The sequence below is a fragment of the Stegostoma tigrinum genome, chromosome 2, assembly GCF_030684315.1.
Source record: "Stegostoma tigrinum isolate sSteTig4 chromosome 2, sSteTig4.hap1, whole genome shotgun sequence".
Lineage (NCBI taxonomy): Eukaryota > Metazoa > Chordata > Chondrichthyes > Orectolobiformes > Stegostomatidae > Stegostoma > Stegostoma tigrinum.
Window position 1 is genome coordinate 8,037,030 of NC_081355.1, and position 17,233 is coordinate 8,054,262.

The 17,233-nt window shown below is 42.9% G+C and overlaps 1 protein-coding gene across 1 annotated transcript in view; it reads left to right on the plus strand.

Annotated features, from left to right (window-relative positions):
- The window catches only part of LOC125447104 (CUB domain-containing protein 1-like), a 91,111-nt gene that overhangs the window by 44,286 nt on the left and 29,592 nt on the right, over positions 1 to 17,233 (plus strand). Inside the window, exon 5 of the mRNA XM_048521230.2 lies at positions 13,190 to 13,399. Coding sequence (XP_048377187.1) covers positions 13,190 to 13,399 — 210 coding nt within the window. The remainder of the gene's footprint in view (positions 1 to 13,189; positions 13,400 to 17,233) is intronic.

Here is a 17,233-nt window from a genome sequence, read left to right on the forward strand (position 1 = left end):
CACCAGTCTCCAGTGCAGTACAGAGGGAGTGCTGCACAGTTGAAGGTGCCATCTTTCAGGTGAGATGTTAAGCTGAGATCCTGTCTGCCTGCTGTCTTTGGACATGACGTGGATCCTCTGGTGGAGAACGCCATACAGCCGTTTGGGAGGGTCCACGCACGCCAAGCAGTGTGCAGACTTATTTGACTTATGGTTCCGGAAGGTGCTGCTGCGCATGGAGTTCTGGGCTGGAGTGGCCAGTCGAGAGTCTTAACACCAGACAGCACCGTCTCGGAATGAGGGGCAAGCCGCTTAAACTCTTTCCATTTAATTTTCCAAATAAAAACTGAAAGAACTACGCGTGTTGCAAATCAGAAACTGAAACAGAAGTTGCTGGAAAAGCTCGGCAGGCCTGGCAGCATCTGTGGAGAGAGATCAGAGTGACCCTTCCTCAGAACTTCTGGATTTTTCACTCCAGCAAGTTTGATCTGCCATGGTGGGACAAACCTGAATCCCCAGAACAAGAGATGAGTTTGTGGATTAATAACCTAATGCTAATATCACTAGATCACTGTTTCCTCATCACTAGATCATTGCCTCCTCAAACAAATACACAAACCAAGATTCTGCTCTTAACAAAAATTACTATTCATTACAAGTAATTGGACCCTAGATTCAGGTAAATAATTATGAATAATTGGCATGTAGTTAACTGCTAGTTAAAACTTTTAATTCCTTTATAAACTTCCCCTTACATAAACACAGAGAAGAAAACATGGGTGTTATGGATGGAGGGAAAGAATGGGAAAGCAGTTCAGTGGTTCTTGTTTACAAGGTTTGCTGAGATGGTTTTATCATTGATCACTGCTTATTGGTCTTCCTTCCCTGTATCATTTCACTGGTTTGCAGAAAGCACAGTGTAACTGGTTCTAAAAGGTATGATCCAGAATCAATGAACACTGAATTAAGGCAATTGACAACAGAAGCAAAAACAAAATGCTTAGTTTACAGCAACCTGTGGTTAGGATCAGAGTATGTTCTCCCTGGGTGCGGTGGAGGCAGATTGTACTGTGACATTCCATTTGGAATTTGGGATAATTATGGGAGAGGAATCTGCAAGGGTACAGAGAAAAGGCAGGGAACAGATCAGAGTTGAGCTGCTCCCTTCAGGGAGTGAGAATGTCACTGAGCTGTGGCCATGCTGAAAGTGGTGGTGTGTTTAAAATGCAAATCAGTGTCAATAATTTTCTCCAATCCAGCCTTTATTCCCAATAGAATTAGATTGAAGGATAAATTGCATTAGGTTTGCAGAGAGAGAAATTAATTTTCCTTGCAGCATTGTAATTTATCCACCAGAACTTGGAAAAGTGGATTATTAATTGTCAAATCAACTAAAGAAATTGAGATAATCTGGGTACTGTGAGGTGGCTTTCTCTTGTAGGGAAAATAGAACTGATGGTGAGGTTGGGCAAGGGAGTTTAAGAGTAGGAGATCTCCATTTTTAAGATGGAGTCGAAAATTCTTTTTTGCTCTGAGGGTCATTAGGCATGGAGCTCTCTTTCCCAGTGCAGACTGGGTCAGTGAATGCTTTCGAGACTGTGTTTGTGTTTGACAGAGTTTAGATGAATGTCGAAGGGAGTTGAGGGTTATATGGGATCAAGGGTGAGGGAAGATCCCTGCTAGATCAGCCATGTTCCCATTGAGCGATGGAGAATGCATGATGAGCTACATTTGCTTCCAAAGATTTGTGTTCCTATTTGACTGAATTGGTTGTAGAGGAAAATATGCTCTTCAATTAAACTGACAGGTTCTGATACCCCTCCACAACAGGGGGCCTTGGAACCTAGAGGTCATAGCTTAAAGGTAGGGGCACCTTGATTTACTTAATAAAACTACAGCCTTTGCTGAAATAAGGTCAGTTTTTAAATGTGTTTTTAATCAACCTGTTTGTGTGTGTTATGGCCATATTGCCGAGGGCAGATGGGACTCGAATCTGGGCCCCCTGGCCCTGAGGTAGAGATGCTACCACCGTGTCCTCTTTAATTGTGAGGGACATAGGTTGCATTCATTGCATTTGCTTCTTTACAAAGTACAATTACAGAGTGTGCATGGATGTACTTGTATTTGCAGATTAAAGCCCAATGCCTAGATTCCCTTCAGGAACCAAGGCACTGGAGAAGAGGGTAGAGTCACCCTGCTCCCCCATTCAAACAGATCATGGCTGACCACCTCCCTCAATGCCACTTCACTCCAATATCTCTAAATCCCTTGTTTTCATTTGTGCCCAGAAATCTCTCTCTCTCTGTCTTGAACATACTGAGTTTCAGCACCCTCTGGGGTAGAGAATTCCATAGGTTCACCAGCCTCTGAATGAAGAAATTTCTCCTCATCTCAGTCCCCTTTTTATTCTGAAACTGTACTCCCAGTAACTAGACACAACTTGCATCTATGTGTACTGTTGAGGCCTATAAGAATGTTGTAAGTTTTAATGACTGTGCTTAATTAATCTGTTGAAAATGTAGATCTTGTTTCTATCTTTAAACATAAAAAGGAAGGTAAATGTGTTTTAGTGTGTAGCATTTTAATGTTAAAAAAAAATTCTCTGATGAATCACACCCCAAAATCTCTTTAAAATATATTGAAAGGTGGATGAAATGGCAGTGTGAGAGAGGCAGAATTTGGAAGGGGGACAATTCTGTATTCATCGCCTGTAGACTCAGTTATGATTGTGTCCTTTGGCTTGTAACAGCCTGTTCTGCTAGATTTGTTAGCTTAAAACATTTTCTCTTCGTATTAAGCTCTTCTAATCTTGGGAAAGAGAAGTCTTAAAATATGAATGCAAATAATTAACTTTGCATTATATAAAAAAGATACTAGTTTTCAATAACATTGATCAAATTCTGTTCATTGAGAAAATAGTTGATAAAGAATATGTATCTACATGTAAAAGTTCTGGAAAATATGCAAACGAATTTATAAAAAAATCAATCTACTCCCGTCTTGCCCTGCTCCCAGAAAGACATCCACATACTTCCAAATCCAGTACTTGCTCAGCTTTCCTCTTTTATGAAAGAGAAAAGATAATGCTAGGTATATCTGAAGTGTTAAGTTCAATGTTATGGTTCTGCAGTATTTTCAGTTAGTTACTTATTTTCCAAATTGTTCAGCTTTCATTTTGGGCTTCTCTTACTTTATTTGTCTATTCGTGGGACTAGCAAGCTGTGCCACCATTGCTTGTCCAACCCCAGTTGCCCTCTTAGGAGGTGGTAACAAACTGCCTCCTTGAACTGCTACAGTCTATGCATTGTAGGAACCCCCACAATGCTATAAGGAAGAGAGTTCTACAATATTGACCCAGCAACACTGAAGGAACAGTCAATGTATTTCCATGTTAGGATGGTGAGTGGCTTGGAGAGGAACTTGCAGGAGGTGGTGTTCCCGTGGATCTGCTGCCCTTGTCCTTCTAGATGGAAGAGGCCGCAGGTTTGGAAGATGCTGTTAAGACACTTGTGATTGAGGCCAATAGCACCTCAGCATGTGTAGGGAGTTAATTCAAAGCACTCGACTGTAAGAAACAGCCCTGCAAGTTTCCAGCCAGGAAGAAATTTCTGAACTTTAATCCACCAGAAGCAGTGAAGAAAATTTCCCTTTTAAGTCTGACATATTATTTTTGCAAGTCAGAACAGTCATGCGCGACCATAATGAACAGCATTGTTATCCTCTTTCTACATGTTTATTCTTGACTGGTTCTGGTGCAACATTACACGCTAATGAACACATCACTGGCCAACTTCACTTACAGCGTCAGTGTTACATTCCAGTTTAGTTAGTTTACAGAAGCTACAGTTCCTTTTCTGAGTTTAATTACAAGAGCAAAGTCAAACAACTGTGGTGCAGGGATGCTTCCAATGCAGGTGACTTTGGGTGCCCATATTTAAACACTATATAATTATAAAGTGAGTTCATCAAGAGGCAAACGGTAGGGATAATGGGCAGGTATTCTTAACTGGCAGAATGTGACTGACTAGTGGTGTGCCGCAAGGGTTTGTGGCAGGGCCTTGACTGTTCACTGCATTTGTTAACAGTTTAGTTGATGGGATAGAAAGCTGTTTATTTATTCTTTACTCATTCATGGGATGAGGGCATTGCTGGCCAGGCAGCATTTATTGCCCATCCCTAATTGGCCAGAGGGCAGTAAAGAGTCAACCGCATTTGCTGACAAGACAAAGATATTCTAAATGCATAAATGGAAGCATAGTATTACGTAGAGATTTTGGTAGATTAAGTGAATGGACAAACGATGGCAAATGAATGAGGATATATGAGGGGTCACACAGAGCCAAAGGGATCAAACTGGTTTCTTTATAAATTGAAGAATATTACATTCAATGAAGGTTCCAACAGAATGAGGAGTGGTGCCTGTCTACAGTGGTTGTCAAACCACCTGAGATTCTCCCGCGCTTTGTTTTCATAGACTTCCAAAATGCATGGAATACAAAATTGTGATTTCTTTGACAGTTTTCCGATGATAAGAGTAGAACAGACAGAGCAGTTTGGGAGAAGATGTTTCTGCTGATTGGAAGGTCTGGGGAGTGTAGTCAAAATTAGAATTGTTGTTTTCAGGAGTGATGCAATGGATCATAAGGCCATAAGATGCAGGAGCAGAAGGAAACCATTCTATCCATTGAGTCCACCCTGTCTTTTATTGAGATCATGGTTGATCTGAACTCTACTTTTCTGCCATTTCCCCATAACCCTTGATGCCCCTCCTGATTAGAAATCCGTCTCAGCCTGGAACATACTTAATGAACCAGCCTCTTCAACCCTATGTGGTGAAGAATTCAGATTCACAGCCCGCTGAGAGAAGAAATTCTTCCTCATCTCTGTCTTCAATGGATGATTCCTTACTTTGAGATTTTGCCATCTGGTCTGAAACTCTCCCAACAAGGGAAAGCAACCTTTCTGCATGTACGCTGCCGAGCCCCATTACCCGGTCAAGACCCCTGCTGTTAGATCGACCATTATTAAAACTCAAATTAGTTAACGTAGTTCTTATCAAAGAAATTAAAGAAAATGGGACAAAGTGGAGTGTATGAGTTCATGCAGATCAACAACAATCTCTGTGAATAGCAGATTGAGCTCAAAAGTCTAAGCATCCAATCCCTCCACTCAGTAGCAGCAGTGTGTACCATCTACAAGATGCACTGCAGAAATTCACCAAAACTTCTTAGACAGCACCTTCCAATCCCATGACCACTACCATCTAGAAGGAACAGGACAGCACATACGTGGGAACACCGCCCCCTTCAAGTTCCCCTCCAAGCCACTCACCATCCTGACTTGGAAATATATCGCCGTTCTTTCAATGCCGCTGGGACAATATCCTGGAATTCCCTACCCAATGGCATTGTGGGCCAACCTACTGCTGGGGGACTACAGTGGTGCAAAAAGGCAGCTCACTACCGCCTCCTCAAGGGCAAACTAGGGATGGGCAAGAAATGCTGTCCCAGCCAGCGATATCCACACCCCATCAGTGAATTATATAAACACAGCATCCAGTTCCTGTAATAGGACAAATTGTGCCTCCTTCTGACTGTCAAAGAAGTCAGAACAGCTATATCAAATAATTTCTATCTTTCTTCCGGCTGAGTTTTCCTAAAATCTGTTGCCATGGTTACTCAGCAGAGGAGCGGTTGGAAAAGATAACAATCGAAGTCCATTAAAATTACTTTAGTGTTGTACCACCCACAGGATTGAAACTAATTACTTGATTTTACCACCGTAATATGAGCCCTTTCTTTTCCATCATTTAAATTTAATTTCTGCCTGTTGACGTTGAACGAAATAAATCTTTGACACGCTCCAGGACTTGGTGACTGTAATTTGAATTATGTAAGCTTTTCCCACACTAATTAATTATGTGTGGTTATATTTCAACTTGGGCACTGGAAATTGAAGGTACATTTTCAAAGGTATTTGTGGTGAAGTAGGGATTGTCCCTGCTTCTGAACTAGAAGCTCAAAGGCTCAAGCCCCGCTCCTAGAGTTAATGGCCAAGGAAAGCATGTTTGTAATAGATGGCCAAACTGGTCTTGTGTCCACCTGCATCTCCTTTCTAACACGTATCAGTAGCAGGGTGGGGGAGACTTCTGGTCAGCCATGTGATGAAAAGAATATTAAATCCTCGATCAATGCATCCGATCAACAGGTTGCTCTCTTGCTGAGTAGTTTTGTTGCCTGTATCCATGAGTTTGTGCTCAAGGCAGCCCGTTTCAATGTGCAGGCAAGCCAAGAACTGTCTTCAGTTTTTGAGCTTCTTTACATCGCTGTTTATTACATATAAAAATGGAAATATTGCAACTCATGGTAATTGGATATATACCAGGGTCTAAAGTTAATTATATCATGGAAAGGCTATTCCATATACTCTACCACGTATTGCTAATTGGTCTATTCCACATGCTTCTCTACACATGACTTAAACATCTGGTTTCCACTTAGCTCTCTACGTACTTCTCTTCCTTAATTCCACCCATACTGTGCTATTTATGCCCAGTGAGGAGCTTCCTCCAATAGCATCGCATGTCTGCTTCCAGGGTCCTAAAATCGCTACGCAACAGTTGCCACAGCAACTGCAATTGCCTTAGTGAACTGTAACACAGGACCACCACCTTTTACGAAGAAATGAGGCCCTATTACAGTTTTATAATCTATTTCCAATGATTACTTTATATTTTAGAGAAATGCTTACAGTCTCAATGCACTTTAGCCCTTACAAAGGCAAGTTTTATGCCTCTTTAATATTCTGACCTTGGAGAGATGGGATATGAGATAGATTAGCACAGTTTTAATGATCTGCTTACAATATCTAATGTGATTCCCTACTTTATTTTCAAACAGTCTTTAGTTGGAAGTTGGTGATGTTCCAGGACTTCTGCTATATACACCTGGCGGACCACATCTGAGTTCCGTTAAGGGGTTTCTATTGAATTCCTGCTGTATCTCCAGCAGGAATTTTGAACCATTCCCATTGGCAGAAAGGTCAAGTGGAGGGGGCAGAATTAGAGTGATGAACCAAGAACCAGAGGCAGCCTAAGGGAATAAGCATTCTTTTCGGGCATCATTTGGCTAGGGTCTGGATTGTACTGCCGCAGAGGCTGATTCGATCAAGGTTTTCAAGAAGGATCAGGACGATCATCTGAAGAAAAGTTAGTTGCTGTAATTGAAAGGTGGGGGTGGAGAGCTAGTGGGAATTGAAATAGTCTTGCAAAGAGCTAGCACAGGAGATGATGGGCTGAATGGTTTGTTGCTGTGCAGGAGCAATCCTAAGATTTAATCTACTCAGTGAACTTCAAGATTCCTAGTTGCCATTTCTATGTAGCCTTTGAAAGTTGAGGCTCTCCAACATTTCCATAAAACATGGTACTATGAAGTAGCGCAGAGCCCATGATCCTGTTCGCTTGTCTTGATCAGAGCAAGAGCCCAGCTCCTTCAAAGAGAGCAATGGGGCCTTCAGATGAACAGTAATGGGGCCCAACATGTGGGAAGGATTAGGATTAGTTTCTGAGGGAAAAATAAATGCCTATGTTTACTTCCAAGTGAACATCTGAGGTGGCTATTTCATCAGGAAAGTGTCAGAATGTTTCACAAGAAATTGAGAACGGAGAACAGGAGTAGACCATTTGGACCCCCAAACCTGCTCCACCATTTAACAAAATCATAGCTGCTCTGATAGTGGCATTTTGAAGAACAACATGTTGACAGTGTATTGATGTCCTTTTTTTAATGTTCCTAGATACAGCCGTTAAAAGGTAACAGATAATGAATTTAATAGGAGGTAATGTTCGTGGACAGGAGGGTGTACATTAACCACAAGTGATTTTGTTTCTCGTGCACATCTATTCTGTCAAGAGATGAGGGCAGCATTGGCTAGATCAGCAAATACCCATTCCTCATTGACCTTGAGGAGACAGTGGTGAGCCACCATTTTTGAACCGCTGCAGTTCATGTGGTAAGATTTTTTAAAAATAATATTATGGGTACATACTTCTCATGTGAATTAATTGCCCTCTATAAAAATTATTTAAGCTTAACCCCAGAAAATTAAAAAAATGAAGTTCTTTCCCAGAGATAATAGGAATTGTTGATGCTGGAGAATCTGAGATAACTAGGTGTGGAGCTGGAATGAACACAGCAGGCCAAGCAGCATCAGAGGAGCAGGAAAGCTGACGTCTCAGGCCTAGACCCTTCTTCAAAAATGAGCAAATCTTCATTTCCAATTTATTGGGTATCACTCACATTAGCAACTTCCTTTCATTGTGACCAGGCAGTTGATTCTTCAAAAGCCTTTTTAAAAGAAAATAAAGGAACACTGAGCTTTATACTTCCATGGGGAGCACCACCAGCTGCAGGTTCCCCTTTCAGTCAATCACCATTCTGACTCGGAAATATATCACCGTTCCTTCCGTATCGCTGGGTCAAAATCCTGGAATGCTCTCCTTGAAAGCATTTGCAGGTACCCATGCACCATGTAGACTACAACTATTCCATAAGACAGCTCAGCACCTTCCCCTGGGCAATTAGGGATGGGCAATAAATGCTGGTTTAGCCTGTGGTGGGTGTATTTTATAAACAAATTACAAAATAAATCACTGGTGGGGGGCGCGGCGTGGTATCTGCTCCTCCTAAACCCCAAAAAAAGGCAAACTCAAGACAGTGACAAAAATCATTGGCCCTTATGCTGCTCCTCATCTGGGTCACCAACCTGGCTCCCACCCAGGATCCATGGGGGGGCCCAATTATTGAACCCTACCATCCCCACTCCTGACCCTAGGTGTAACTGAATCCAAAGGTTCAAGAAGTCATCTCATCGCCACTTTCTCAAGGGCAACTTGGGACGGGCAATAAAAGTTGGCTAGCCAGCGACACTCACATCCCATGAACAATTCTTTAAAATAAAACAAACCAAAGCACTGAGCAGACAATCAAATAATTTTTAAATGTATCGCCTGTAATAGCTTATGTAACTCAGCAGCCAATTTGCTTACAGCAAGTTTGACTGGAATGTTATAATGACCCTGCAATGTAGTTTCACATTTCATTGCAAAGATAGAACCTCTGACAATGCAGCACTCTCTCCGTGTTGCACCGGACTGTCAATCCGGATTTTTAAAAAAATATTTAGATCCTGGCCTAGGATTTGACTCCACAGCCTTTCAACTCAGGGGCTGCCAACTGAGACTTGCCTGCTATTTTTGGCCAAATCTTAAACATTTTGTTGCCAAACTGAATGCCTTTGCTGCCTTTATTTTAGGAATAATTTATGCATATCTGGACTGTTTCAGCCATTAGAAAGATTTGCACTGTTTAGAAAGGCTCTGAATCACTCACACTGAAGCTACTTTGAGATTTAAGGGCATCTCCTGCTGTACATTTTCCAAATATAGTAATTGAGCTACTCAGATTTCGCGATACAATCATCAAGCGAATTGACTGCATCCAATGACTTTGTTTCTCTTCAAAAGTAACCCTAATGTTTCAGAAATGCAGTAGGCCATTTGGTCCTTTTAGCCTACTGCACCATTCATGGCCATTCGAGTTGTAGCCTCAACCTCATTTTCCTGTCTTCCCACACCCCTTCCCCGCCACTATGACTCATTTGTCTATCAAAAATCTGACTCATCCTCAATGCGATTTAAAAACCCTGTCTCCAATACCTTCTGAGGAAGCGAATTCCATACTGTGAAGGATTAAGGTGCCACAGTGCTGCTTTCTCATTGGAGAGAGACGACTGGTGGTGATTTAATTGAGGGTCGCCACATCTCAGGTGAGGGGAGAGGCTGAGAAGGAAAGTCCTTCACAATAACCTCAGCCCATGTGGGAAGTGAACCCATGCTGTTGCCATTACTCTACACTGCAAACCTGCCGTCCATCTGCGCTGTCATGGCCATCCAAGACAAAACAGTTTTTCAGCACGATCTTATAAGCAGGATCTCTTATTCTTAAACTGTGCCCCCTAGTTTCTGTCTCTTTCAGGAGGAAACATCTCCCCACTGCCCACTCTACCCCAGTCTCCTCAAATTATTTATGTTTCAATAACTTGTACATAGATTGCATCTCATAGCTCCTCAGCATGTTAAAATAGTAAAAAAAGCTAGGCATGCTTGCATCTCAACTCTCTGGGGAACACTGTTGGAAATCAGGCTTGACTGTTCCTGAAGTCAATGCAAAAATTAAAAAGATTTTTTAAAGGAATATTCAAAATTTACTTGCTTTTCTGTACTTAACAAGAATCCCACTATATATTACAGGTAAGTAGATTCTAGCCACAGGTAAACAATGAAATTGACCTAAATGAATGACACAAATTCTACAACAAACTGAACACCTTATAAATGCCCCCTTTACAGACAGACATAAACATGGATTTAAAAAAGGGCAGAACAAAGCTGATCAAATAGTTCAGCTTGTTTTGACTGCTGGACATGTATATGGTCACAGAAATTTGAGGGTGCATACATGAGGATCAATGGTCGGCACAACATTGTGGGCTGAAGGGCCTGTTCTGTGCTGTACTGTTCTATGTTCTATGTTCTAAGATCTGATATGTTGGTTCTCGCTGATTTAAAGGTTTCTTCTCAATCTTCGTTTCTCCAAAGGCTTCCAGTGGTTTGCAAGAGATACAGGGTGACTGTTATGAAAGGTGTCTGACTTCTCCAATTCACAGTCACAACTTGCAGCATCTGCTGAAGCTTTCTTCCATGTTTAAAGTGGCTTACTGCAGAGAACCGAGAGGAGAGGACCTGCTGGTTTCTATTCTGATCTGACTGTTAGTTTCTATTTTATTACAGAGAGACATGTTCACTAAAAACATTAACACTGTTTCTCACTCTCCACAAACACTGCCAGATCTACTGAGTTTCACCAGCTTTCTTTGCTTTTATTTCATATTTACACCTGCAGCATTTTATTTTTAGCTTCTCTGTCTTGTTCACAGCTGTTCAGCAGCATGACATCCAAGGACAGTATTGTTGACAAGCAGAGGGACATGGTCATCAATAACTTGTCCCTAGCTCAGAAGCCTGTCAGCTTTATATGTAAACAATCCCTTGACTCCAGTTCTTCTGCACATTGCTAGAAACCAAAGCTATACAGACAGCGTTTATAATAGGTGTTAAAGTTCTTACAGCCTTGTAAATTCCTGAGTTTTAAAATTACTCTTCCTTGTTCCAGTCCACAGTTTTCAAAAGTACAAAAATGAAAAGGCACTGCCTTTATAGTTCCAATCAGAATTGTGTGCTTTTACTCCTGTCTTTGTTACCTCTAGACTTGAGTGTGCCATTGTTTTCCTGGCTGTCATCCTGGGTTCTACCATTTGCAGATTTGAGGTCATCCAAATTTTGCACCAAATGTCATTTAAGATCAGAAGATGTAAGAGCAGAAATAGGCCATTCAGCCCATTGGGTCTGTTCTGCTATCAAATGAGATCATGGCTGATCTGATTATTCTCAACTTGAATATTGAAATGACCCAGCCTTGACTGCCCTCTGAGGTAAAGAATTCCACAGGTTCGCTACCCTCAGAGAAGAAGTTCCTCCGCATCTCATCCTTTATTCTGAGATTATGGCCTCTGGCCCTAGACTATCCGACAGCAGAGAACAATCTTTCCACATTTACCTTGTCAAGTTCCCTTAGAATCTTGTATGTTTCAATAAGGTTCTCTCCCATTCTTGGAAATTCCAGTGAGTATAGGCCCAGCCCACTCAACCTCTCGTCATGAGATAGTCCTTCCTTACCAGGGATCAGCCAAGTGATTTTGGATGAGAAGAAGAGGAACTTTCATTCAGATGGTGGTGAATTTTCAGAATTCTCTACCCCAGAGAGCTGTGAAGAGTTATTAATTAAGAAGGTTCAAGACAGAAATCAACAGAAGGGGTGAGGGGTGGCATAGTGTTATTGTCCCTGAGCTACAATTCCAGAGGCCCATAGAATGCTCTAAGGACCTGGGATGTATCCCACCATGACAGAAGTGAAATAGGATTTGACAGTCTAATGATGACCATGAAATCATTGTCAATTATTGGAAAAAACCGATCTGTTTCACTCATATGGGAAGCAAATCTGCCTTCCTTACCCAGTCTGGCCTACATGTGACTCTGGACCCATAGTAATGTGGTTGACTCTTAATGGTCCTCTGAAATGGCCCAGCAAGCTGGTCATCGTGTCAAACCAGTGGCTCATTACCACCTTCTCAAGTGCAACAAAGAATTGTCCTATCCAGAAACCCCTCCATCCCCTGAATGATTGAAAAAGAAAATGAAGGGATGTGTGGATACTGGAGAAAGATGGGTTCAAATAGAACATTGACAATAGCAGGGTGAGCTGAATGGCCTGCCTCAGCTCTTCTTTCTTATCTGACAACAATGACTCATTATTATGGTACAAGTCCAACAAATGTTTTGCTTCATAGTCACAGAGATCTACAGCATCAAAAAAGGGCCTATTGAGTATGAGATAGTTAGGTGGTTGTTTTTGACTATTCTCATCCCATTTCCCAGCATTTGCTCCACAGCCTTGGCATCATAAATGCACGTTCTAAATACTACTTAAATATGTGAGAGTTTCTGCCTCTCCCACTCTTAGAACCAGTGAGTTTCAGATTCCCACTGCCCTCCGGGTGACAAAGGGTTTTCCTCACATCCCCTCTAAAAATCCTCCCTCTTAAATCTCTGCACCCTCCTCTTTGATCCCTCCATTAAGGGGAACAATTTCTTTCTGTCTACCTTATCAATGCCCCTGATAATTTTATACATCATACATTCAGGTTTAACATGACCAAAAACAATCTTGGGATCGCCATTCCTGAGATAACACAGTGTCGAGCTGGAGGAACACAGCAGGCCAGGCAGCATCAGAGGAGCAGAAAAGTTGATGTTTCGGTTCGGGACCCTTCCCAATCCAAAATGTCAACTTTCCTGCTCCTCTGATGCTGCTCGGCCCGCTGTGTTTCTGCAGCTTCACACAGTGCTGTCTCTGAGTCCAGCATCAGCAGTTCTTACTATCTCTGATCACCATTCCTGAGCAGTGTGGTCACACCCAGCAATTGTAAGTCAGCTGGGAGAGTCCAAATTGATCTGCTCTTCAAAGAAAAACGCGAATCAGCTCTGGCGACGCTCCTGAGTCTCCTTTTGGTTTTGTTTACTGTCCTGCAGAGAGTTATGAAATTAATCTGAGCGAGGGTGTTTCGATGGTATTTAAGCAGATCTCAGAGACGGCTGGAGATGTGTCTCCCCTGCTTTGTATCTGCACCTCTGCCTGTAGCTCCGAGTTGCAACTGGAAGCTGGAGACCACCTGAACATCTCCTTCAACTCCAGGTGTGACCCGATGCGGGATGTCATCATCGAAACCACAAAGAACATCTGTAAGTGTTTTGCTTTATCTTTCCAGACCACAGGATTTGTTTGAAATTGCGATGCCTGAGGCCTCACAGCTCTGCCACCCTGCCCTCTTTAGGAGACTACTCAGGGCTAGACAAATAGCTGTAATAAAGCTTGGAACTTGCGGGGCAGGTCTTCTGGGTCCCTCTGGGCTTACGACCAGAGGTGCCTGGGGCCTTGTGTACCAGCCTTGGCTGGTGTGCCACCTACCCTCTGCCATTACTTGTGCCAGCCACATTAGAGGAGGCTTACATCACAACCAGTATCTGATTATGCTCATTGAGAGCCTGGTGACTGCAATTAGAGGAGATAACCGGATTGATCTGGTCAATGACTGAATTCCCACATTGGTGAGGCAGAAGGGATTTGTCTCTTCATGTGCATGGTGATGCACATGGACCTGACCTTTAAGAGAGTTCACCTTTCTAAGTACTCGTGTTGCCCCGTGAGAAGGTGGTGGTGAGCTGCCTTCTTGAACCGCTGCATTCCACGTGCTGTAGGCTGACCCACAATGCCATTAGTGAGAGAATTCCAGAATTTTGACCCAGCGACTCGAAAGGAATGGCGATATGTTTCCAAGTCAGGATGGTGAGTGGCTTGAAGGGGAACTCGCAGGGGGTGGTGTTCCCATGTATCTGCTGCCCTTGTCCTTCTAGATAGAAGTGGTCATGGGTTTGGAAGGAGGCTTTGTGAATTTTGGCAGTGCTCCTTGTAAATGGTAAACACTGCTGCTACTGAATATTGATGGCCGAGGGAGCGGATGCTTATAGATGTAATGCCATTCGAGTGGGCTGCTTTACTCTGGTTGGCATTCATCTACTTGAGTGTTGTTGGGGCTGCGCTTGCCCAGGTAGGAGGGGAATATTCCATCACACTCCTGACTTATGTCTTGTAGATGGTGGATGGCTTTGAGGAGGCAGGAGGTGAGTTACTCAATGTAATATTCCCAGCTTCTGACCTGCTTTTGTAGTCACTGTGTTTATGTGGCCAGTCCAGTACAGCTTGGAGCTGGGTGGCTTCTAGTTGGCCCTCTCCCTTCGAGAGCCCAGCCCACTCTCCATCAATGGATATGAACCCATCTTCAAATCAGTTGAGGGAGCAGCTGAATTCCTAATGGGTGACTGCCAAGCGCCTCAAATCCACCTTCCCATCCAGGAGTTTTAAGGTCATTCCCAAGTTCTGACACAGTACAGGAGAGTCCCAGTTATCCCATTATGCCAGTGTGAATTCTTCAAAATAAATTATTGAATTGAAACAAAATTCTCTGCTGTGTCCCCTGTAGCCCTGTAATTTCCTTTTCCTTTTCATTTATGCATCCAGTTCCTTCAGAGAGTTCCTATTGAACGTGTTGTTGTCAGGTACTGGATTCTAGATTACAACAAACCATTGTGTGTGAATATTGTCGAATCTTCCTTTTCAACTTGACGCTTAATGTTTCCATCTGTCACTCCCACCCCTTGTGCAAAGAGTTCTTGTGACACTGCCAATCATTTCAAATGCTGTAGCTGGCAGAGTGTTTCGGTAAGGAGAGGCGGTGGTAGAAGGAAGCAGCTAGTGTTTGTCTACACTGCCTCCCCTGAATGGTGCTTTTTTTCTTTTAAACCGCCACTTTAGTGTGGGGAGTGCTGTTTTGAGTCCATATTCGTGGAGAGATTAGAATCAGTTGCAGCTTACAATGGACATCAGTACCAGGGAGGGAATGTGGTATACAGATCTTTCTATCCACAGCCATAACATTCTGCCTCAGAAAGGCTGACAAATGACAGTGAAGCAGGTTATCAAAGGTTGCAAAGAGATCATGATCAATTGGGTCAGTGTGCTGAAGAGTGACAAATGGAGATTAATTTAGATAAATGCAGGGTATAACATTTTGGTAAAACAAAGACAAGACTTACACAATTAAAAGTAGGGCCTTGGGCAGTGTTGTACCAGAGAGAGACCTAGGGGTTCAGGTACATAATTCTTTGAAGTTTGCATTACATACAGAAAGGCTGGTTAAGAAGTCATTTAGCACGCTTGCCTTCATTGCTCAGATCTTTGAGAATGGGAGTCAGGATGTTATGTTGAGATTGTAAAGGACGTTGGTGAGGCCTCTTCTGGAGTACTGTGTACAATTCTGGCCGCCCTGTTATAGAAAGGATGTTATGAAGATGGAGGGGGTCCAGAAGAGATTTTCCAGGATGTGGCTGGGAATGGAGTGTTCGAGTTATAAGGAGAGGCTGCATAGGCTAGAACTTTTTCCACTGAAGCCTAAAAGGTTGAGGGGTGACCTTAGAGAGGCTTATAAAATAATTGGAGGTATAGATAAGGTGAATGGAAGGTGTCTTTTCCCGAGGATGCAGCATTTCAAGACCAGCCATTATAGACACTTACCCTCATTGCTTTTATCCCATACAAGTTATTTCACATCGGGACCCTTATTTCAGACACGCAGCGTTGTATCCGATTGCACTTGAGCCCTATCTGGTTATAGAAAACTATAATTATTAGTTACTTGATAACCCTGCATGTTGGAACTTGTCTCATGTGGTCAGCCACCTGTCCTTGCATGTCTTCCAGCAACTGACCAGGTCTGTCAATCCCACCTGGAGCACTGGCCCTTTCCTACTCCACCTGGGGCTTCTCTGGATAAACACCGAGAGGATGCTTGCCCTCATAGGGAAAGCCTAGGACCAGAGGGCATAGAGTTAGAAGAAAGGGGCAGCAATTTAAGACTGAGAGGAGGAGGAATCTCTTCTCTCAGAGAGCTGAGAGTCTTTGGAACTTTGGAGAGCCATGGGGGCAGAGTCCTTATGTATATTTAAGGCTGAGATAGATTCTTGATCAGTCAGCAAATCAAAAGGTTTAGGAAAAGTGCAGAAACGTGGATGTGAGGAATGTCCGATCAGCAGCAATGATCCTGTTGAGTGGTGGAGGAGGCTTGAGGGGCCAAACGGTCCACTCCTTTTTTTATGATCCTGTGGTCTTTTAAATTCCAGGCCACAGTGCATTACTCTGGTGATAAAATGTGTGTTGTCTCTCACAATGGTATTTTATATCTGTTTAGCATTACGTCACTGTCCTGTCACAAGCCAAGCCTCGTTGGCCACACGCTCCTTTCCCTTAGTCTCCCCACCGATTTAATCAGTCCAGTTCATTTCGCGTTTCACCTTGCAATTTCTCATCGTTACTTCTATGATCTCAAAGACGCAGCTGGTATGCGTGCAACTAGTTTTCACACTATGCATTAGTGAAATGCCCTGTGTGCTGCCTGTTTTCGAAAGCCTGAATGTTTTGTTGCCTCACTGTTCCCACTCGCTGAGATGAGACCAGCAAATGGCCACCATGTTGGGAATTGGCTTTTAGCAACTGACCGTGGTAATTTCGAGACTGCTTCAGGGAACGATCTTTCAATTTAAAATTGAATGAGGTAGGAAAGCTTAAAAATAACTGAATGGATACAAATGAGTTGAGGCAGAGTGTGGGAGATGATTAGCCACACTCTCGTGAGCATTTTTTTACTCAAGGGTTGAAAACAAAGTTTTTTCTTCAAAGTTGGGCTGGTTTGGAACTGAACAAGTAGTTGCCCCTGATTTTACAAAAAAAAATCATAATTTTGGATAAGTGTGATGATATCCACTTTGGTAGCACAAACAGGAGGGCAGATTATTGTCTGAATGGCGATAGGCTGGGAAGTTGAGGGGAGAGGCGATGAGACCTGGGTGTCCTTGTACATCAGTCGCTGAGGGGAAGCGTTAAAGGTGCAGCAGACACTAAAGAAGGAAAATGGTATGTCGGCCTTCATAGCGAGCGGATTCTAGTACAGGAACAGGGATGTC